A 25,129-nucleotide genomic window follows, 5' to 3' on the forward strand; every position below is an offset into this window, starting at 1 on the left:
AGTGATTATTATAAAGAAGAAGGGAAAAACAAATTGTTCTAACACACGTATCTAGAAATATTTTGAGACGATCAAAATTAAGAAATCATGATAACTTGAATGAAAAAAATCGAAGCACTAAAAGATTCTCTTTCTCTTAGAACTCACTCAAATTGAAATTCACACATATGTGCTAGAATAGATATCTACTTGAATCAAACATGATTTCACCAGAATAAAAGGGGGGTGGGGAGGAATTCAGGAAATAAAGTAATAAACCTTCATACATATACACATGAAAATAAAAGCCCAAAAAAATTAATAAAAAGCTAAACCCATGATAATTTGCACATCAGACTTGTGTTTCAAACTGTAGTGTCTTTTTGATTGACAGGATATCAAAAGCAAAAAAGACAGAACCAGAAAAAGAAGAACTTTCAATATCTTAAAGAGAAATATACAGAATCCCACTAGAGGAACGAACATACATATAAATATATGTACAAGTACAGCAACAGAACAACAAAACTACCTTAACATCTTCCTAGAATTTGAAGGAGTAATTTTAATAACAAGTCCAGGGAAAACATCATCTGGGTCATGAATATGAGGGTTGCGCTCAACTATGTAAGGGTCACCACACTTATCACTGATTGTGTGCAGAGTTTCACCTTCTCCAACCACATAAATTTCATCACATGGTCGGTCCAAATCCAAGAGCTGCTGGTCACTACTGCTGGCTTCAAAAGTAGTGTTGGGGTTGGTCTCCCTAAAAGAGCTTAGCAATATAAGAGCTACCAAAACGAGTGCACAACACCATGAGGCTGCATCAGCTATAGATATTAGCACAAGTATAAGCCTCTTTGATTGCTTGGAAGCCATGAGAGATAGAGAGAGAGAGAGAGTTGGAGAGAAAGAGAAGTTGGTGTTTGTAAATTTATATAAAGAAGAAGTGAAGGTGGTGTGGGAATTGGGGTGAGAGGTGTGAACTGTGAAGGTCAGTTTTGGCGGTTTTTTATGGGAAGAGGTGGTGGGGGGCTAAAGAAAAGGGGTCACGATGTTATTACGTGAATCACCTTCTTTTTTTTGCCAAGCTACTCGAAAATGACATTTCCTTTAAATTCATTGTTTCATTATGTGTTTTCTTGCTTTTAATAACGTCCATAAGACTCATAGCTCAAAAAGAGTGTGTATTTTTCTTGAAAATGGTCTTCAAATAATTTATGAATCTCTCCTAATCAATCACTAATTATTATAGGGATAGCAATCGTTTGCTTCGGTAATTTTTTTTTTTTTGCTTATTATTTGGTCATAGCGTGAGAGTGTTTATGTGGACAAGGAACTTCATTGAGTGTTAATGGTTTTAAGTCATACTTCAAACAATAAGCACAAGGTAGAAGTGGTTTTAGCAAACCCAATTGCCCTTGCTTGCTAAAATGGCCATCATATGCGTCAAATACCAGTTTTGAATCTTTTGATAAGCTACAAGAAACATACCCTTTATTTTTTCTTCAATCAAACATGATCATGATTAATAAACTGTAGTTTTCAAACTTGGCATACAGTAGTGGCGGTGGGTGACATTACTAGTCACGTCACAAAGACCCTATAGAAAGTAGAAACGTGGAATATTTGGAGGAATTTGTTCTTCATTTTATCCAGAATCAATCACAAATATCCCATCCTAGGCTGAGTAATGCCAGGGACATCATTTTTAGCATAATTTTGTACCATAACTCGTCACATAGTTAGTTGTGATTAATAAAGATGTATTAGTGGGCCATGTGGAGACACGCTCTTATCAATCACAACTTACCATATGGCGAGTTGTAGCACAAATTTATACTAAAAGTAGTGTCCCTAGCATTACTCCCCTAGATTACATGCATTAGGATTTATATGTCAAATCTGTCCGAATAAGTATGGGTCTAACAACCGTCTAATTTGTCTAGTTTTATAGGTTAAAGCTTAAACCATCATGATTTTTATTTTTATTTTCACCCCCTATATATATGAAAGTAGGAATTTATACGGGATGTCATTCTTGTTTAAAAGGAATCAAATACTCTTTTCTTCTTTTTTTTGAAAGCGAATCAAATACTCTTTCTTTAATTTTTCACCTTTCAATTTATTGTATTTAAGTCAAAATTATGAATTAATTATCATGTGTTAATGAGGTAAATATATTTATTTTTATGTATTAGTTTTCAATAATGATTTACTAATTATTTATTTGAAATAATTTTATAATTTTTTAAAAAATTCATAATGAAAATAATCTATTTGGAACACTTATTATTAAAGAGAGAAAAAAAAATTGTTTTGAAACATTACACCATTGTTTTATCAACAATTGAAACAATAACTAACAAAATGACAAAAGCAAATTTAATAACATTTGCAATTATGAATATGAAAAATAATTGAGCTTTTAAGTTAGTCAAAACAATTAAACATTTATAACTTCATTAATGCAATATGTTAATATTTTAATTAAATAACTTCAAATATTGGGCAAAATTTAGGTACAATACTTAGATGCTATTTCTTAAGTTCAGTACAATTTTTAGTTAAGTACAACTACATGACTAAATCTTAAGAGGGGTTTCTAAGAAATAACACCTAAGTACTGTACCTAAGTTTTGCCCTTAATTATTTATGTATTGCCAAAATTTTTGTTATGTGTCATTAAAAAGAGTATTAATGGGGTAATTAATTAATTAATTATGTATAAATTATCTATATATAGTGTAATAAATAGTAAATATTAATGTAAGATGAACTTATATGGTTATTTTTCTAAGGACAAAATTTAGCTACAAATCCATCATTGGATTACATCTTCTTTTTATATCTTCCATACTTGTAAAATTTCTAAAAAATTAAAAATCAATAGCTATGTCATCAATGAATTATTTAAATTGCAAGTTTTTGTAGTTTAAAATTATGCATAAAATATAAGCTTGTAGATCATATAGTAGATGATATCCAATTGACACAAAATTTGACATGTGTATGGAAAGCGTAAAAAATATGTAATTTAACGGTTAGATTTTCAAAATATGTAATAATGTTTGTTTTATTGAATAAAGTTGTTTTTTTAGGCTACAACCAATTTAGTAGCTAATATTTGTCCTTTTTCTAAAGTGTATATAAAAAAGTAATTGATTTGAAATAGGACAAAATTTGGTTACAAAACTTAGTTGTAGCTAATGGTTACAACTTTTAACTAAAAAAATTAATATGACTATATATTTTGAAAATCTAACCATTGAATTGCATGTTCTTTTTGTTTTTAACACATATGTCAAATTTAGAGTTAATCGGATGTTATTTACTATTCAATCTATAAACTTATTTTTTATGCATAATTTTATACTACAAAAACTCGAAATTTAATATTTAATTGATGACATAGCTATTATTTTTGATATTTTAGAAAATTTACAAACATTGAGAATATAAGAAAAAGATGTAATTTAATGGTGATTTTGTCAAAATTCACATTTAATAAAAAATACGGTAAGTGAAACCATGGAAAAAAATGGCACTGAATTGATGTAAACAACTAATGAAGAAAAAAAAAACAAAAAACAAAAAAGAAGAGAGAAAGAACATATAAATAGAGTGGTTGAATAGCAGAGAATATGGGACGTAGGTGTATATGTATTGATTAGTTTGCTAAACCATAAAAAATAACTTTTTGAAGATTCAAAGTGGAGAAATTATATACAACCCAACTTTTTTTGTTTTTTTTAAAAAATATTAAGGGTGTTTTGGAGAGTAGTTTAAATTATGTTATTTGAATATTTTTAATATACACGTAGGTAAAAAAGTATGTACAAATGTGTATAATATTATTTAAAATATATAAAAATATATTAAAATTATTGTGCCAAATACCCCCAAGTATTTTAACATTTTATTTTATTTTGCTGAATAAGTATTTTAACATTTTAACAGACACAAGAGATAAAATTTTAAAGAAACGGGGAAATCTAAATGCTGAGAGAGTGAGAGAGAGATGATACGTGGACACCACTTACCACACATTCATTCAAAAAATGGTAGGGGTCAATTTTTCTAGGGGTTGCTTTTTGACCCAGCAAGGACGCCTAATATGTTCCACTGCAACTCAAGGCCTTTGCGTGTCGCCTTATAGACGAAGACCAAGCTGTCTTTTGCAGATGAGCAAGCCCCTTGCCTGACACTTGTTTGTGCGTACCTAGCTACCTCACCAAGGGTAGGGGCCATAGCTCAATTGAGGGTGGTAGCGTTTATTACACATACTGATATGTATTCATTTTTTGAACTAAAGTCATGTGTTGAAGACACTATTTCAAAACGTGCGTACGTAACAATGTGTGCAATAGTGTTTATCCAATCTTGTGGCCAATTATTGAGTAAGAGTATAGTCTTCAAGCTAATATCTTGTAATTCATGCCTTTCTTAGAAGATAGAATGATATCATCAACTTGTCATAAAAACCGATATGCATTATCCAATTAAGGTCAGCTTCCTGGTTAGGTACACATTTTGTTGTAAGTTGGAACCTTGGGTCCATTATTTCTGTCTCGACAAAAATCGTTCTCAATAGCTTCCAAACCTTCTCCAACGGCGTTGAAAGACTTTTGGGAGCTTTCTTTATAACACAAACTCACCCAGGGGCCTAGATGAGCCTCATGAATGTTTGATTTGTTTGTCTTTGTCCCTTGTTTGTCAATTGCCATTACTCCCTTGCGTGTTCCATAGCTTAGTTGATGCACCTACCAGATTGACCCAAACCCAACACTGATTAGACTTATAACATTATTAGGATAGTTACTAGTGGAAAATTATTAGGTACTCCGAGAGTATCATATATGTGTACTCCTCCTATCACATAAATAGTAGGTCCTACCATGAATTTAATTAATGAGACCCACCATTTATGTAAGAAGAGGGAGTACACATTTATGGTATTCTGAGAGTGCACAATAATTTCCCGTTACTAGTTACTACTTTTCTAGGATTTATAATGGCCGGAAGGCCCGGAACCTCGCTTGCTTAAAAAGACATTTGATTAAATTTACTTTTTATTTTTTAAAACTTAAACTACACCAATCTTTCTTTAAGATTTCATAAAATGAAACTCTTCCAAAGTCGAAGGATGTGACACTTATGGCATGTTTAGTAGACTGTAATAAGTGCTGTAAAAAGTTATTTCTATGATTTTATTATTTTTTAGTTTGGTTATGTTTTTATTACAAGGAATAATCATTTCTTATGAATAACTATTCTTCAAATGAAACTACACTAATCTTTCTTTAAGATTTCATAAAATGAAACTCTTCCAAAGTTGAAGGATGTGACACTTAGGGCATGTTTAGTTGACTATAATAAGTGCTGTAATGTAAAAGTTATTCCTATGATTTAATTATTCTTTAGTTTGGTTATGTTTTTATTACAAGGAATAATCATTCCTTATGAATAACTATTCTTCAAAATGAGGAATAACTATTCCTCCTTAAAAGGTTGTATTAGTCATTCCTTAGTAAGTGCAATAATTTCAAAACTTAATATATTTCCAAATAAACAAACTTTCCATATATATCTAAAAATTAAAAAAAAAAAAAATAACACATATCTCTCTTAAATTTAAAAATAACAATTCTTAAGGAGATATAGTTGTATGTGTAAGAAATTTTCTAAAATAAATGTTAAGTTTCATTCTAATGTTATAACTTACAACCAAACTAATGAATACATTAATTATTACATTACAACACACTTTATTCTTAGTATTAAAAATGCGTAAATGCACTTTTAGTCCTTACATTTTGACATTTTTTCATTTTAGTCCCTACATTTTATTTTTACTACTTTTAGTCCCTAAACCAATTTATGCGTGTTATTTTCGTCCTTTACGTCACGTAGCTGACGGAAATTGCTGAGGTGGCAGCCGGAGGTAATAAAATATTATTAAAAGTGCCACGTCAGCATTTAAAAAAAAATTGTCAATTTTAATTAAATAAAAAACAGAAATAAAACAAAAAATAACTAAAATTAAGATAAAAAATATCTTGAATCAGTTTTTCTTCTCTCTCTCTCATCCGTGTCTCACTCTCTCAAATTTTCTCATTCTCTTCTCTCTCTCTCTCTCTCTCTCTCTCTCTCTCTCTCTCTCTCTCGTGTTTCTCACTCGTGTAACTGGTGGTGCAGTGGCTCGTGGTGGCTGTGGTGGGTTGAGATCGAGGTGGGATGGGTTGAGATCGGGGTGGTCTGGGGTGGAGGGGTTGAGATTAGGGTGGGGTGGGGTGGGGTGGGGTGGTGGGGGTGAGATTGGGGTGGGGTGGGTTGATGTTGGTTTGGGGTGGGTGGGTTGAGACCGGGGTGTGGTGGGGTGGGTTGAGTTGGGTTGGCTGCTGGGTTTGAGGTTGGGGTGAGGTGGGTGGGTTGTGAGCCGGCTGGGTTGGGATCCGGCCGGTGAAATAGTTACCGTGGAGATGCAAATGGCGGAGATTAGGCATTTCAACAACAGTCAAGAGGTAACTCACCGGTCATGTTGTTGTTGTAGAGATTGAGGACTTGGAGATTCTTGAGAGAAACGAGTTGGGTTGGGAAAGTGTCGTTGAAAATGTTGTTGAGGTCGGCTTGGGTTTAGGTCAGGCTAGGGTGGGTGGGTTGAGACCGGCTGGTGATGGTTGAGATCTAGGTTTCGTTTGTGCTTGATCTCTATTTGTGATCTGGGTATGTGTTTGTGTTTGGTGTTTTTTTTTTTTTTTTTTTTTTTTTTTTTTTTTTCCGTTTGTGTTGTTGTGATCTAGGTTTGAGTTTTTGGTTGCTAGATTTATGTTCTTGGTTGCTGGGTTTGATTTGGGATGAACACGAAGAACATTTTGCTGGGTTTCAATTCTTTTGTTTGTTTGTTTTTTTATAATTAAAATTGAGTAATTAATTTTTTTTTTAATTTTGGCATTTAAATGTCAAATAATTTTTTTAATAGTATTTTATTGCCTCCGGCTGCCACCTCAGCAATTTTCGTTGGCTGACTGACGGAAAGGATGAAAATAACATGCGTAAATTGGTTTAGGGACTAAAAGTGGTAAAAATAAAATGTAGGGACTAAAATGAAAAAAAGTCAAAATGTAGGGACTAAAAGTGCATTTACGCCTAATAAAAATTACAATTTCTATCGTGATCCTCATTCAGTATACCAAATGTACCCTAAGAGTCTGTTTGGATACCGCTTATTACTAAAAACTGAAAACGTTGTAGCAAAATAATTTTTAAATGTGTGAATAGTGTTGTGGGACCCAGTTTTAAAGTTAAATTTACATTTTTTCCCAAGTTGCGAGTCTCATGAACAGTGCCAATAGAACCACCTATGCGAAACGTAGACGCACTAGATAGCGCATGACACGCTATCCAAACGTGCACTTAAACCAATTTTTATAAATTGAACTGAAAAGTCAATACTCTCTTACTCAATACCTCTAATGGAATATATCATTTAAAAATAAAAAGATTCAAACTCATTTGTATAAACTCCAAGGGTAAAGTATCATTTGTCCACAAATCTTAGGATTAGCGAAGCCTCTAAGTAGTGGCAGTGATTTCCTCTCACACACACCCCCCCCCTTCCTTATCAAAGGCATATGAAATCCCAAAACCTTAGTATTGTAAATGAGTTAAGTTGGTATTAATAGTTTATTATTTATTTAAATTTATTTCAAGCACGAGTTTGTTTATGAACTTACAAAAATTAGATTCACTTAATCTTGTATTGTTATTGATGGGGTACTGATTTTGCCTATCTCCAAGTCGTCCATAAAGGTCATCCATGGCCAGTTTGGAATTGTAAACACCCTTCTTGAACTACCTTCATCTACCTCGTCCAGGTAGGAAGAACTCTGGACGAGGTAAACACCACCAGCGATGCACTCGTCCAAAATGCCGATACCCTCGTCTTGAAGGAATTTGCCCGATAGACGAAGCAGTCCCTGCGCATACTAGTACACATTCAAGGAGTCCCAGGACGAGGGTACCACACTTAGGAAAATCTCCGAGCATGGCGTGGCAATCCCTTATTCCACGCATAACCGCCAGGTATCCGTTGAGGAACATAAGCATAACTCCCAAACGGTTATGCAAGTTACACTTGATTCCTACCTCTCCTCGAATCTAGGAGAGGTTCCAATCTTGATAACCGCCTGTAAGAACACTATAAAAGGGCTGTTTTAGACAAATCCAGGGTATGTTCAGTTTTTACTCCCAAAAAGTTGGAACTCAGATAACATAGAGGGAAAAACTAACTTTGCCATCGGAGGATTTTTGGCCGGCAACCCCGGTCGCCTTTGATTCGCTTTTCTTTCTTTTTCAGGCCGTAGAGAGAACCAGTAGTTCATTGACGTCCGAAGCATCCAGCCTACTGATCTTCTTTGCATCATCAGTTATAATTGTATATAATTGTACTACAACATGGACTATTTATATCATCAATATATTACAAGTAATAATTTGATATTGTATGAACTTATTTAAAAACTTATAAAATCAAATCTTAAGTCTATGTAAGTATATTTCAAACATTTATAAATACAAATATTAATATTATATATACATTAATTTGTTGGCCAAAATGTCAAAATAACACCGTTTACCAAAATATATATCAATCTGCCATTGTTTCGAAAATATTTAGGGATCTACCACTTTTTGGGTACTCGAATTTGGGGAACTCAAGTTTTCCTTGGTACTCGAGTTCCATGGAAAATTTTGAAAAATTTTGATGGTACTCGAGTTCCATGAACTTGAGTTCCATCCAAAAAATTTCGGCAATTTTGAAGGCAATTTTTTCAAAGAACTCGAGTTTATGGAACTCAAGTTACACGGCAAACTCGAGATTTAAAAATGTGGTAAATCTCTACATATTTCTAAAACAATGATATTTGGCCATTTTGGCCTTAATTTGTTAGCAACTATATTATTACATTTGAGCTTTATTTGAGTGAATGAATCTCATATTTTAGATGCTTGACTTATGTTCTTTTGGTGCTTAGTTTGTTTTTAATTGTGTACACATCCTGAGTACATGGTTTACTTTTAGATTTTTAATAAATTTTATTACTTTTATATATATATATATATATATATATATATATATATATATATATATATATAAACCATTATTATGCTCAAAATTGACTTCTTTAATAATCAAGCTTCAATTAAGCCTTCTGAGCCCTAAAAAAATACTTTTTTATTTTTATATATACAAGATATAATTTTTACTCTAGCCTAATCTAAGTGTATATGTGTGTGAAATATAATCTTAGAGACTTGAAACTTGGCCATTGCCCCGATACCCCACAAATATTTATACTTGTAGAGTGACCACTGCACTAAGGGTGTGCGGTGGTAGCCCTAAAAAAAAAAAAATACTAACTTATGCTTGAGGTTGACTCTTTTTGAAATAAACAAATATAAAATTAAGTACAAATTTGGTAAGGATGGTTGTAAAACCCATGTTTTATACCATCTAATAAAAGATTGATATGTCAGTCTTTTACTTAAAACTCAATACATTCTACCGTAAATAATAACATCTTAATAATCTCATAGTTAAGTTGAATTTTCAAATGGGTATTAAAATTGATTAAGTGTGGTTATGTCTATTTTTAAATATAATATGATGATGTGGCAATTAAAATTGGAGGGGTAAAACTTGGATTTTACATTCTGTTCTTATAGAATTTAATCTCATATAAATTTGAGTTCTGTTAATAGACGCCTTTAAGGAATTTGTTAATAAATTATTTTAAGAAATTTTTAATACTACTTTTATGGGAAATATAAAGTGTCAAAAAAATCAATTGCTTATATAACTTTGGGTTTTGTTAACGGGTGTCCTGAAGGCATTTGTTAATAAACAATTTTAAAAAAGTTTTATTACTACTTTTATAAGAAATCTAAAAAGTGTTAAAAAAAATCAATTCTTATATAATTTGGGTTTTGTTAACCAGTATTTTTAGAGCATTTGTTAATGGACAATTTTAAGAAAATTTTGATAAAAAATATAAAAAAATATTAAAAAAATCAGTAACTTATTTCATTTCCTATAAAAAGTTGTGAAATTTTTTTTTATATATTTTTTAAGCCAATGTTCTTGAGCCATCCATTAACTTTTCCTATCCATGTTCAGTTTAGTAAAGTTATAACCCCAAAAAAACAGTGAAGGCAGTAGTATGGGTTTTAAATTTAAACGACGCCGTGGCAGAGCATTTTAAAACCCTGGTCTGGTTCTGGTATTTGAAGTCCGAACTCAACGCCACGAAAAGCTTAAACCCTTCAAAACCAATCAAACACAGAGAGAGAGAGAGAGAGAGAGAGAGAGAGAGACTCAGTCACACTCACACAGCCATGGCTACCCAACAACAAGAAGAAGAAGACGCCAAACTCGAACGGTTTCTCCAGTGGTTACAGGTTTCCGTTTTCTTTTATTCTCGTCTTCTTCCCCCCCCCCCCCCCCCCCAAAAAAAAACCCATAATTTGCTAATAAATTGGGAATTGAATTGAATTTCAGGTGAACGGAGTTGAACTACGTGGTTGCAAGATTAAGCACTGTGATTCCAAAGGGTTTGGAATTTTCTCGGCCGCCAATCAAGCTTCTGATGGTAACTCACACTACTGTCCCATTAACTTTATACTGCTCAATTTGTAATTGTAATGTAATACGGATAGCTTAAGCTGTTAGGAATTGGGTAGTGAGTTTAATCACTTAACGATAATTCTGACAAATACACAGTCACACAGACATGTTTTTTTTTTATTTTTTTATATTGAGGAAATGTAGGAAAAGGAATTGATTATGGAACAGAAAGTGGGAAATTGGTTGTTGGATGATAATTATAATGTATCATTGCCAATTTTTATTTCCTCATTTGTAGAGTGACAAAATTATTTGAGTTGTTGTTGATTAGGAAAAAAAAATCTTAACTCCCATGTGCAAGAGTATTGTGTATGTGATGAGAAGTTATTTTAAAATATTGAATGATTATGTTGGTCAAATAGTTTATACACCAGGGTAAGCATTTACTAGTGGAACTGTTTCTTTCAACTCTTTTCCGTAGCCATCCATAGAAGGAGATTTTGAATTAAAAAAAAAATTGGTTTTGAAAATAATTTCAGGTGTTCTATTAGTTGTTCCACTTGATTTAGCAATAACTCCTATGAGAGTGTTGCAAGATTCTCTTCTTGGACCAGAATGCAGAGCAATGTTTGAAGAAGGAGAAGTAGATGACAGGTTCCTGATGAATTTGTTTCTAACTTTGGAGCGCCTCCGTAAAAATTCTTCATGGAAGCCGTATGTATAAAGTGCACATTTTTTATTTTGAATCCTCAATTGTTTTTTCCCCCCCTTTTTAGCGGTTGAATTCATTTGGAGTGGGTGATTGTATCAGGTACCTTGATATGCTTCCAACCAGTTTTGGGAATCCACTTTGGTTTACCGATGATGAGCTATTGGAGCTAAAGGGAACCACATTGTATCGGGCCACCGAATTACAGGTAAAATGATTTTTGGGTACATCTCAATGTCCCATGGATGCCAATTAGGTGTTGTTAAAATCACACTTAAGTGCTCTAAAAGTGAAAGCCGAAAAGCACCAGCTGAAGTTCTTTTTAAGCATTTTACACCTAGAGAAGTGAATTTCAAAAAAGTGCACCTAAAGTGTGCTTTTTAAACAAGCTAAAAATTTGGGTGTGTGTGTGTAAAGATAAATGGATGAACCATTAGATCTTAACTCTATTTATATGGGCCCTTGATTTGTTATTACAAATACCAATCTTATGATGTGATATGCTACACAAAATTCAACCCCTTATTATATATTCTAGAAGAGGAGGAAAATGTCTTACGCATAGCACCAGGCTCCTGCGTTTGTGGAGTATGGGAGATGTGGTTAATAGGCAATTTTACCTCCAATTTTTGGAGGGCCTGATTTTTGCACTCAAGTCTGCGACACATCGTTTGGGTAGCAGGCACTTGCAAGGTCTGATCTCTAGTATTTATATTCAAAGGGACTACACAATCCACATAGCACCAGCATCAGGATTTTATATTCAGTAGTAGTTGAACACATGATTTCCTTTAGTTATGCTAGTGTTAAACTCATTATCAAATAGCAGTTATACGACATTATATAAATGCTATGCTTAAATTTTATATGATTAGTAGATCACTTGCACAGCACTCATTAGTAGTTGAACATATGATTAACTTTAGTTATGCTAGCCTTACTCTCATTATTCAATATTTTTATAGCAAATTGTATAAAATGCTATGTTTAAAATTTTATATGATTAGTTAATCACTTGACTGACATATTGTCCATTATTTTTTTCTTTTTTCAAATTCACCACATTATTTTGAAAAAATGCATGCTTTACTTCAATTAGGCATGCACTTGCAATTCCCACTTAGCATTTCTAACGTTATACCAAATGGCTAGATTTGTTTCTTTTTATTTTGGACATTGGTGGAATCTGTTAATCCAAAATGATCTCATCTAAGAAAATGGATGTCGTTTCTGTGCAAGTATCACTATCAAAAATTGCTCTAAGCTTTAGCTCAAAAGCCACTTCCTCCGCTTGTAAGAGCAAGGTGGAGGGTGAGGTTGTGGCCTTGTGGGTTCAAGACCCACTGTATGTGCATGTAACTTATCGATAAAGAAAAAAATACTATCAAAAACCTTGATCATTAGTAACTTTATGGGCCCTTTTTACATGATAGATTTGTACAGATAATCATGTTTAAAACACAGTGATACATTTCTCATGCATGTTATTCTGACTTGTCCATGGTGGTGCTTATACAATCAGTTTACTTCTGATTTGACATGTACAATCTATGGAACTGACACTTTCACCTGTAAAGGCAACTCTCTCATCATAAAAGTTAAATATAGTTTGTTGATATTCACAAGGGATTGTCAATCTATATGCTTTCTCTTGTATCTTATTCCGCCTTTTATGTTAACAAGTAGTAAATCTTACCAAAAAACGTTCTATTTATCCTAAACAACCATTCTGTATTTGTCTGGCTTGATATGATTTCTTGGTGTCACCTATCAACATCTTATTTTTGATGAAGTAGGCTTTCTGAATTTCCCCATACAGCATATGTGACCAAATATAGGTTTAAGTGCAGAAGAAAAAGTTGCAGACTTTATATGATGACAAAGTGAAGCCATTAGTGAAGAAACTTTTAACACTAGATGGGGATTCAGAAAGGTTTGTGGTCATTTATATTATTGGAAGTACATTAATACGTTTAATCCAGTCCTTGGGCATTAGTGGATTATCATACCAACTTATATATGTTTAATCTAGATTTTCTGCACAGGGAATTATTTAATTTATATATCATTAATATAACTCATTAGGTGCATATGTAACAACTAGTTAAAAAATCATTAACATAACCTATGCCATGAATTAATTTTTGTAACAACTAACCATTCATTCTTGATCAGTCAGCTGGATGAGTTTTATGTTTTGAGGACCCACACTCAGCTTATTAAGGCATTATTCAGATTAATGAACTTCTGAATGTTTAGCCCTAGAAAGCAGGTGTATGTTTCCCATGTACTTCATTTGCATCCATTCTTTTTGCACTTTTAATGAATTTTATTACTTACCAACAATAACGAATAACCCTACACAACAGGTCTTTTTGAGCTTGTTAATTTAATTTAATATTATAAGAATAATTTTATTCAAATAAATTAAGAAGAGATAAATGAAAGTTACACTGTCAAATTTAGAGTATCTAGGAATCTATAATATGACAAGACCTATTTCCCAAAGCATTCATCTAGTCATACAATATATTTTGCCTAATGAATTGGTTTGGATGATTGATGCCATCTAAAGTTTGACTGTTCTGATGACCCCAAATTGTCCAAAAGACACATGGGTACTTCGTTCCAAGCTTTAGAATGTCTATGATGATGAAATCTCCCTTCCTAATAGCTTAGCGTTTAAGCCATTGTCTTTTGCATAACCCTAGCAACTTTGAATAGGGTAAAGACGAATGCTCAAATATCCTGTGCCTCCATACAATGAAGCAAAAGATGATCAACTGACTTCCCGCTACTCTTGCACATGTTACACCAATCAATGATCTTAAGTTGCATTTTTGAAGATTGTGAACAGAGGAAAAGAAATCATGTGGCCGACCCAATCTAAATATGTTGAGGATCTATAGATGACCCCAAATTTTGGAACTAAGTCTTTGTTGTTGACTAGAGAAAATCAATGAGCAATGTATTTGTACTACAACATAGACTCTGGACATGGTCTAATTAGGAATCATGGGTGTAGTTGGCAAGCCTTATTTAGTCATCTTCATTGAGTATTTGACTTTTTGCTGATGTGCATGTTGATGTTCATCATCCAATAAGTTGGTTTTTGGATTAGGTGGTGGATATGCCCATTCTATCTCAAATTGGAGGCCAACCAAGAATGTTTGTGCTTCAAAAATCAAAATAATTAGATTGTATTTATGTCAAGCAACTTGCACTCAAATATTACAGTTACATTGCAATTAAATCATGTCAACTATGCTAACAAACAAAGAAGGCAAAGGAAAAAAAAAAAAACTCGCTACTTTATGTTGTTTCATGCTGAGGGATTTGAAGAGATGTTATGAAATGTATTTATATGCACCGTCTCTTTTGAATATCAATGTTTTTTTGGATAATAACAAAGAAATTTTATAAAAACACACAGCCTAGTAATGTACAAAAAGGCAAAACATCAAGAAACCAAATTACAATGATCAAGCAACACAGGAAGGGAAATACATGAAAAAGATGGTAAAACAAGACACTATTCGAGAAGAGTAAAAAAGAAGAAAGACTTAAGCTCAATCATGGACCATTCACAACCCTCAAAGCTTCTAGAATTCAGTTCCTACCAAATACACCACATCAAACAGTGTGGCACAAGCCTACAAATAACTATATTACAATGACGCCTGAATTTGCTTGTCCAACAATCCAACAAATCCACTACCCTCTGATGCATCACCCAACAAATACCAAACAAGCTAAAGATCATACTCCACATCTCAAAGGCTATAGGACAGTGAAGGAGGAGATGATCTACAGATTCTCCACACCTTTTGCACATAAAACACCACTCAAGGACAACAAAATGCCTTTTCCGAAGGTTGTCTATAGTTAGAATCTTGCCTAAAGCCACAGTCCAAGAGAAAAAAGCTACCCGAGGAGGAACCTTCGATTGCCACACCATTTTCTAAGGGAAAGAACTGCCAGAAGAAGGGGAAATAGAATGGTAATACCCACTCACCTTAAAACCTCGACTGTTGGTTGGCATTTAACTAAGAATGTCAGAACCAACACCCCGTACCTTTGTAGAGTAGATCAAAACCATAAACGAATCCAAAGGTTGTGACTCTTGGTCATTCACTAAACGACGAAACTGAATGACCCAAGAAACTGTCCCATTTACAAAGCTCATAACCTCAGAGACCGAAACATCCCTTGTCCTACTGATATTTTATAAATCTAGAAACGCCTCCTTAAGAAGACGATCCCTACACCACACATCATCCTAAAACTTCACATGGGTTCCATCACCCACTTTATACCGAATGAACTTGGAAAAATTCCCCCAGCCACTCTGAATGAACTTCCACAAACAAACACCATATGCCTCAGACACAGATTTTGTGCACCAATCACCCCACTCATTCCCATACTTCGCCCCAATAACCCTTCTCCAAAGGGCATCATTCTCCAAACCATAGCGCCACAATTATTTGGCTAATAAGGCAGAGTTAAACCTTCTCAAACACCTAATGCCTATCCCTCCATTCTTCACTGGCCTACATATCTTAGATCAATTTACTAAGTGAATTTTATGCTCATCCCCCATACCAGTCCAAAGGAAATCCTTTGTAATTTCTCCATCCTCTTAGCCACCTTGTCTGGGATAGGGAAAAGAGAAAGGAAATACGTGGGTAAGCTAGAGAGAGTGTAGTATTGATTCATTGATATGGTTCTGCCTGTAAGTTTTAGAAATGTAGGCTTGCATATTTTTATAGCCACTTTCAGTTCATGATCTTTTATGTTTAGGTAAATTTGGTTACTGCTTACTTGGTCATTTAGCAGCGTTTTCTTTATTTCTTATTACTTAGGAAGAATGAGCTATCTAAAATGACACATTTAATGAGTTCAGAATAATGAAGCGCGCATGCACACACACATATTAAATATTTTATTTATTTCTAATACTATTCTTGTTGCTTCATTTTCCAGTGAGGTGTGCTTTGAAGATTTCCTTTGGTATGAATCTTCTTATTGAACTGTTCTTATGATCTTTTGTCATCTAATGAATCCTCTCCTTAACTATGTCTGTTTATAGTGACTTATCAAAATAAATTGTCTGTTTATAGTGTTCTAAAATTTAAATTTTTTAACATTGCACAATCATCATGGTTCTAGGGCAAATTCTGTCTTTTGGACTCGTGCTTTGAACATTCCTTTGCCACATTCCTATGTATTTCCACAAACTCAGGAAGAAGACAGTAACTTTGCAACTACCAAAGATTCTGAGCTTTGCACGAATTATATTTCCAGTGGAGAGGATGAAAAAGGTAAGGTTATCTTTTCCTCTAATCATTGTCCATGAATCCTTTCTTCTGACTCATTTATAATGAGTTTAACAATGTGCTGGGTGGCAGATCTCTTCTTTCTTGAATATAACACAATCTTTTGAACTAATACCAGGACCTTCTCATATCAGGATGTAGGGTCCAGAATGTAAATAGCCAAGTCAACGGAGTGACATCCACAGCAATACAAGGAGAAACCATCTGGGTGGAGGGTCTTGTCCCTGGCATTGACTTTTGCAACCATGGTATGCCATTCGTCCACAATTCTAAAATTATCTAGTTCTTTGTTAGTTCTTTTCTTTTCAATCCCTTTCTTTTGGCGGTGGCGTTTTTCATATTGGTGATTTCCTTCATTTTGCTTATAATTTTATAAATTCTTACAACCTTAATCCATGGGTATGTTATTGTCTTTTTTTTTTTTGATAAGTTGTTATTGTCTAATTTATAATTTCTAGCCTGCTGGCTTGTTACATCTTTCTGTATGGCACTAACTTTAAGCATTAATTTATGGATCCACAGTGAAGCCTTACACCTAGATGAGTGTTAGAACTTAGAAATCACTTCTTGCTCGGACATTCAATTAAGGCATAATCTGTTCAAATATCGCAAGCTTTTGGACAAATAGTTGGGTTCTGAAACAATAAGAATAGTTCTTACTATCCAAAAAAATAGATTTTTTTTCTCTCTTACATTTTTTCGCTTGTTTTACTTTTATTAATTGGGTTTCGGTTGTAAAATTAATATACATATCTGTAACTTACTGGCTGAAAATATGGCCACCCAGATTTGAAGGCAGCAGCAACTTGGGAAGTTGACAGAACAGGATCAATCACTGGAGTTCCTTTCTCTATGTACCTTCTATCTGGTAGTCCTCCTCCTGATTTTGTAGTAGGTATTATCATTATATGGGTGTTAAGTTTAGATATTGAGCTCTAATGATAGTTTCCTGCAGCTAGAACAGTTGCTAATGATCTCTTAATTAGTTGTTTCCCTTCATCAGCTTATATAAAAGTAGCTGGAATGTGACTAATCCTATGTTCTTTGTCCCAACTGGACAGCTGAACAAAGTCTCTTTGAAACTGATAGAGAGATTTCCATTAGCTACGGTAACAAAGGAAATGAGGTATGTTGTATTTTCATTTTCTTATAGAGGAAATCTTATTACTGAAGAGGGAGAAGGTGGAGGGAGGGGGGGGGGGGGGGGAGGAAACAACTAAAACTTTCTTACTTGTGTGATTTCTGTGAGTATCTGCTAGGCGTAAATGCACTTTTAGTCCTTACATTTTGACTTTTTTTCTTCTTGATCCCTACATTTTAATTTCACCACTTTTAGTCCATAAATCAATTAACGCATGTTATTTTGATCCTTTCCGTCAGTCAACAGCCGAAAATATCTGACGTGGCAAACTGAGTGCACTGTTGACATTGTAAATGCTGTCATGGCAAATAAAATAATAATAAAAAAATTTATTTGTTATTTAATAAATGCCAAGTCAGCATAAAATAATAATAAAAAAAGACATTTTCATGTCTTTTTCTAAATTCTTTTAAAATAAAACAAGATAATTAAATTAAAAAAAATTATTTCTTTCATTATTTTTTCTGAAGAACATGTTCATGTTCCTTGGTTTCATCTCCAGAACATGAGTTAAACTTTATTAAAAACTCAGAAAAAATTCACACAATTAGAATAAAAAATTCAACCCAAAACTTCTACCTACTCGAGCTCTAGCGAACCCAAAAATTTTCTTGAGAAACAAACACACAAAAAACCCAAAAAATTCAGCTCAAAAACGAAATCATAAATCTCAAAGCCCTCATTTTCAACCCAGCAAAATCATCAAATCCCCAAACCATAAGCCCAAAAAGTTCAAAACCAGAAAATCATCAAATCCCAGAAGTCACAACCCACACATCATCTTCAATCACCAAACTCACATTGAAACCCAGAACCTGACCACCTCACTTCTAAATCACCACCCCAATTCGGTTAATCTTTAACCAAAGCGCCACCTTGAACCCATTTCAACTTCACTGGTTTCGCGTTGGGCCGCTGCTAGCCATGCCATGATAGCAACTCAATCAATACAAGGCTGATCTGCAAGTCAAGAGTCAAGATCCAAATCAATAAAAGGCTGATCTGCTTCGTGACGGAGGTGGAGGACTGGCCAGAGGGATGAGGAAGATGATGCGGCGGTGGAGGGCATAGAGCTGAAGGTTGAAGCTCTCTGGTCTACAAGTTATTTTTATTTTGATTTTTGGGGTTTCAGTAGTGGAGGTGGTGGTTGCAGATCGGTAGTAAGGTAGTGGAGGGGCTCAGATCGGCGGTGGAGACTAGCAATGGAGGTGAAGAGAGACAGACTCAGCTCGGTGGAGGTGGAGATCAATGGTGGGTAGATCTGGATTTTTTGGCCATTGGTGGGGTTTGAAGGTGGTGAATCGGTGGAGGATTTTCTTGGTCTATTGTTGTGTTTGGTTGAGTTTTGATGTTTGGTGTTTGGTTGGTTGGATCCGGTGGAGATGTTTTAGTGTTTTGGTTGAGATGTTGTGTTTTGGTATTTTTGTTACTGTTGGGTTTTGGTCTCATTTGAAGATTGCTGTGTGTTTTGCATGTTTAGTTGCTAAGAAAATGCAAGAAGAGAAACAATGGGAGAATCTTTTAGATTTGCATTGGTGTTCTTGTTCAAGAAACTTTTAGATCTTAATTTATGTGAATTTTGGTTTTTAATTCTGTTTTTAATTTTTTAATTAGTTAAAATTAATAAATTAATTTTTTAAATTTATATGCTGATGTGTCATGGGTGATGTGGATTTTTAATAATATTTAAGTTCTCTATTTGCTAGGTTAAATATCTCCGGGTTATTGATTGACGGAAAGGACTAAAATAACACGCGCTAATTGATTTAGGGACTAAAAATTGTGAAATTATAATGTAGGGACCAAAATGGAAAAAAGCCAAAATGTAGGGACTAAAAGTGTATTTTTGCCTATCTGCTAACCAAGGCTGGTACCACTAGCCATTTGATATCTCTTGATGACTTATATTTTTTTTTTACAATGGTTGCCTTTGTCCTTGTTTTTACCAATGGTAAGGAATGGCACTCAACATTAACGTATATTATAGAAACATCTGTGCAAAATACATGGAATACTTCTTGCATGAAAGTATGAAATTTCTTTCTGACCACTTCATCATATGCTTGTTACTATGTTTCATGAGAGCTCTTGCATATTACACTGTGTTGTGACTTGGCCATGGCATGTTCATTTATGAAAGCTGATTGTTTTAATCAATTTATTCTATGAAAGAAAGCCTCACTCAAAATATTCATGTTCTGCTGTGCCGATTTTGTTTTTGCTAGTTTGTTCTTTCTGGGCATTATATCATGTTTATTAATTTAATAGAATATTAGAATTTCAACCTTTAATTAACCCCCCCCCCCCCCCCCCACCCCCCAAAACCCCTCCCCCTAAACTCATTCAAATTCATCATGGCACCTTCTATGTGTCTATGCCAATCCACATATCACACTCACTTCTCTGTCAAATGAAAAAATTACCATTGAAAATTCATTTCTTGCTTTCTACCATCTTACTATTCATGCGTTTTGGTGATTGAAAATCATCCAACATTGGCTCCATTGCTGGAGATTCATATCTTTTGAAGCAACTGTAGACTGTAGAGCTTTGTCAACTTTCTAATACAAATTTGTTACCTTGAATTGGATGCAGGAACTACTTTATTTGTATGGATTTGTCATTGATAATAATCCCGATGACTATCTCATGGTAATGCCATAAAAGCGACATGTGGCTCTTGTTATTTAAGTTCTTTCAATTTATTGTGGTGATACCATTTCAAACTCAACTTGAATAAATTTTATCTCAACCATTTGGTTTGGTGTTGTCTATGTGGATCCTCCTTGTGTTCTTTTGCTCTATGTGCCATGTATAGTATTAAATCTCAAATTTGCAAATTATTATGAGCTATCAAGACTTGGTGCATAGATCATTAATGGCTTGATGCCTACACAGGTCCATTACCCCATGGAGGCAATCCAAAGTGTTCCCTTTTCTGATTCAAAGGTCCAGCTGCTTGAAGCACAGGTCGGGTATAATCTGTTCTTGATTTTGTGGTATATGGTTTTACATTAATATATCATCTGTATGACTCATCAATTTTTCAGTGGATGCAACATCCACAGAAAGTGCTCTTCCAGACTGCTTTAATTATCCTCCAAAATAGAATTTGCTTTATCAACAAATCTAGCTTGTGATTACAGAAGGCTGAACTGAGGTGTCTGTTGCCTAGAAGTTTGCTGGATCGTGGATTTTTTTCAGAATGCACAGCAAAAATTGAAGGGAATGATAAGTGTGAGGATGAAGTTTGCAGTCACAGTTGGAGTGGTCAGCGCAAGATGCCCTCTTACTTAAACAAACTGGTTTTTCCCGATAACTTTTTAACTGCCTTGAGGACCATAGCCTTGCAGGAAGATGAGATTTTTCAGGTTTCATCGATGCTGGAAGAGGTGCGGTTTCTTTAATATAATTTTTCCTTCCACTGGATACCTAACCTTATACCTCTGGCTAAGTGGATATAAATAGCTTTCCAGCTATGCTCCTTTGTCAAGAATCTTCAATATTATTGGTAAAAAAAAGAGAGAAGAATATTCAATATTACAATGCAGTTGATAAAATTATGAATGCACTTAATAGATTTACAATTTAAGACATGTATACCTTGTTTAGGTCACTTTGGGGCATACTTGGTTCTATGTGTCAGGCCCTATTGTTGTCTCCTAAACTTATAATTATACTGGGATTGGTTTATCCTTGCTCTGCCTGGTCAAATGTTGACTGGTCAAATGTTGAGGAGTGTTTTGTAAAGTGAAGATCAGACCGTAGGGGAAATGGAACCCTACAATATGGACAAAGTTTGGCTAATGGCTACAACTCCAAACAATATATTTTTATTGGATGTAAATTTTGACAAATACACTATTAGATAACATTTTCTTCTTGTATCTTCCATACTTGCAAAATTTCTAAAAAATAAAATATCAATAGCTATGTCATCAATCAGATATTTAAATTTCAAGCTTTTGTAGTCTAAAATTATGCATAAAAAATAAGTTTATGGATTGAATAGTAAATAACATCCGATTGACACAAAATTTGACATGTGTATAAAGAACATGCAATCCAGTTGTTAGGTTTTCAAAATATGTAACCATGTTAATTTTTTTAGTGGGAGTTGTTGCCATTGTTTGTAGCCAAATTTTGTCTCTGCAATATTAAGCCACTTTGGGGCAATATTCTTAATTGTAAGTTATAGGCTATGAAAGATGACTTTTAAATGTAGAGTTGTATCAGGATCCGATTAGATAACCATTTCTTTTCTGTGGTGAATTGATTGGTAGAGTTCAATAAAGAGAAGAGCAGATTGAAGTGGTAAAAGAAGTCCTGCAATCAAAGTTTCCAACTGCTGTGCAGCACAAAGTTATGAGAAAACTGAAAGTAAAAAAACTTGGTAGACTCCATTGTGTATATAATACATTACTCTATCTTTCATGTTGAGAACATGGTAATATTTTTGGAAAATAGAATACGCAATTAGAGGTGAAATTTAAGGATCCTTGTAGTAAATTGTATATAAAATTAGTATAAAATATCATTGGATTCTAATATCGCTATTCAGTTGGAAATTAGAACTTGTTCAGTTTAACCATGACCTGTACTGATATTGGACAAAATATCGGAGGACTTCTGAAACTCTAAAATATGAACAGATGAAGTGAGACCTGGAATTTTGTTTTCTATTAATCAATTTACATTTTTCTTTTCCTAAGTTCGTCACTTGTGCTTTTATTTTCTTAAAAGTTATTTGTTCTAGAAGTGTCATAGATAGTTTGATGATGAATGAAGTTATAATTTATCTTCTGGCTGCCTGTAAATGATAACATATGTTGAGGTCTTTTTGGTGGTGAATTGAAGGGATTGAAATCCTTTCATTTGTGATTAAATCTTTCACAAATCTGATGGTTTACTACTTTAAAAAAAAAAAATCTCATTCCATCATATAAGAAATGATAACTGAGTTTAAGTGATATGACTCCACTATGCTTTTAGATTCGTGAAGAACTAAATCTTTGTTGTAATATGGGCCCTCTCTGTTTTAATAACAAATAGAGAGGATCCTAATACAAATTGAATGCTGTTAGTTATTTAAAGAAAATTGAATGTGGTCATCTTACTATGATTGTTTATACCATGAACTATTTTTCAAAAAACAGGCAGATGTCAATATAAGCAATCTCCTCAAACTGCTTTATCTAAAGATAATTTGCAAATCTTTGTGCTTTGGTGATAGTTTTACTTATTTATAAATCTTTGGTATATATTCATTTTGACAAAAAAATTTTATTTTAGAGCCCAAGGAATCCTCCCCTGGTTCAATCTTTTAATTTATTTTTTCCTCTAATTCTTGACCCTTAGTTGAATCTATTGATTTTTTTGCGAAGCTTGTTGGATCTGGTGGGGAGAGGCAACCATCTGACACAGAAGTCCGTGCAGCAGTATGGGAGGCTTGTGGTGATTCTGGAGCTCTACAATTGCTTGTTGATCTTCTCCAGATGAAGTAAACCCTGGAGTCTTATCTTTTAAATATTAATTTGCTGATAACTCCAGCATTGTAAATATGACTAGAATTTAGTTGTATTTAATTTATCACTCCGCTTGCTTTAACTTGCTTGAGACTATGATTTCTCTGTATTCCAGGATGGTAGATCTTGAAGAGAATTCTGGAGCAGAGGACTGTGACATTGAACTTCTTAAAGAAGTCAATACTGCTGAAAGCCAGGAGCTGCAAACACCAATGTATGAAAAAATTGAATTATCATCTTTTTGTCTTGATGAATGTCTTCTAAGTCAAGTTGTCAATGAAGTCTAACTTAAATGGCAGGTCCTTCTACCATAAATTTGGGTGGAGGGTACTTACAAAGACAATAAAATTGAGTTAAGAGTGAGGTTGTGGGTACAAAACTGTATGTGCAAGAAAAACTCTAATTTTTAATACTTGGATATGCTAAAGCAGGAAATGCATCAATGGCCTTAAAGAATAAGTTTCAATGCTAATCATACGTAGTAATTTGAAAGTGACCAAATTCTCAAAATGAAAGAATGTTGAAAATTCGATGTAGGCTTTATTTGTTTGCTGAATATCCAACTAGAAATGCATACATTTACCTTCATCCGTTTGAACTTTTATTGTTGAAGTATCTAATGTACTTTTCTTATGCATGCCTCTGCAGCAAAGAGACAGAAGTCATAACCCAACAGAAGTTGAGGAGTAAAAACAGGGGGTCTAGAATAATATATAGACGAGGGCAAAAGCAACTGACTCGTTTATTTTTGAAGGAAGCAGAGCACGCATTGCAATTAGCACTTAGTGAAAGAAACTAGATGTTTATCAATTTCCATATATTGTATGAGACCGAGAGTTTCACGGCTTTTGTTTATTTATTTTAATGTCTTAGCTCCTTGCAATTACTCTGTCTTCCTCTTTTGTGATTCAATAAGCTTTAAGGGACAAACTTTTCATAGCTTTACAGCTGAGTTGAAATTATTGTTTATGGGGATTTCTTGATTATCATTATTATTTTTAGTACTGGAATTTGGTTAACTTTCATGGTAATGCAAATACCCTATTATGATGCGCAAATAAACTCTCAAATCTCTCTCATTTGTTGTGTTAACTTAAAAAAAAAATTATTCTTGACCTCTTTTTATTAATCAAATTTTCAATTTCAAAATATACAAATATTCTCAATTTATTTCTTTTCTAAATCCCAATTTTTTTTTTTAATTTAAACACATTGTTTTATTTTAAAATTTAATCACAAATGAAATTTTCACTCTTACTATCCAACATTCGATTTTAGTTTTTTTTTTAATATTTTATTTTAAAGAAAGGACATTAAAACAGAGACAAAAAAAAAAAAAAAAGAGCTAAACAACGGAAAATTGAAGAAAAAAAAAATCACAATCTACGACAAAGATTTCCTGACCTAAAATATTTCTTCATTAAAAAAGGGAAAAAAAAAAGAAGAAAAAAAGAAAAGAAAGAGAGAACATGTTTTTGGACTTTTGACTTGCAATTACTGGACCGGGCCTATGAACGGTGTGGCTCAGGTTCTTCAGCTATTGCTTCTCTTACAAGATCCCAAAACTCTTGCCCCTTGAAACACTTCCATTCCCTGACCTCTTGGACCGTTGATCTACCCTTCGGATCTTCTTCCATGCATTACAAGATCATTTTTGCAAATGATCTTGATAAGCTTTTACCTTTATCTTCAAATGGACCCTTCGTTTTCTTCTTTGCCCCAAGAATTGTCTTTAATTTCTTGAAAGGTTTTGAAACTTTGGCTTTGCCCTTTATCAATGCACTGGTGTTCTAGCTTGGCAAGTCG

At 33.6% G+C, this 25,129-nt stretch overlaps 2 protein-coding genes across 3 annotated transcripts; one reads left to right on the forward strand and one right to left on the reverse strand.

The window, feature by feature from the left end:
* Window positions 1–507: 507 nt before the first annotated feature.
* Window positions 508–861, reverse strand: LOC142640198 (uncharacterized). Its single transcript, XM_075814282.1, has one exon. The coding sequence runs from the start codon at window positions 859–861 to the stop codon at window positions 508–510; it is 354 nt and encodes a 117-aa protein (XP_075670397.1).
* A 9,383-nt stretch (window positions 862–10,244) lies between these two features.
* LOC142638149 (ribosomal lysine N-methyltransferase set10) lies at window positions 10,245–24,262 on the forward strand. 2 transcript variants are annotated; one of them, XM_075812150.1, is made up of 16 exons: window positions 10,245–10,443; window positions 10,544–10,634; window positions 11,149–11,323; window positions 11,421–11,526; window positions 13,172–13,251; window positions 16,305–16,331; window positions 16,491–16,642; window positions 16,792–16,905; window positions 17,445–17,525; window positions 17,719–17,783; window positions 20,394–20,450; window positions 20,697–20,768; window positions 20,945–21,190; window positions 23,183–23,298; window positions 23,439–23,537; window positions 23,972–24,262. In XM_075812150.1, the coding sequence occupies exons 1-16, from the start codon at window positions 10,381–10,383 to the stop codon at window positions 24,120–24,122; spliced, it is 1,695 nt and encodes a 564-aa protein (XP_075668265.1). In that variant the 5' UTR covers window positions 10,245–10,380; the 3' UTR covers window positions 24,123–24,262. The 2 variants fall into 2 exon arrangements, with proteins under 2 accessions (XP_075668265.1, XP_075668264.1); XM_075812149.1 differs by having other exon boundaries at window positions 10,247–10,443; window positions 13,169–13,251.
* Window positions 24,263–25,129: the final 867 nt, after the last annotated feature.

Source organism: Castanea sativa, chromosome 6 (assembly GCF_040712315.1).
Source record: "Castanea sativa cultivar Marrone di Chiusa Pesio chromosome 6, ASM4071231v1".
Lineage (NCBI taxonomy): Eukaryota > Viridiplantae > Streptophyta > Magnoliopsida > Fagales > Fagaceae > Castanea > Castanea sativa.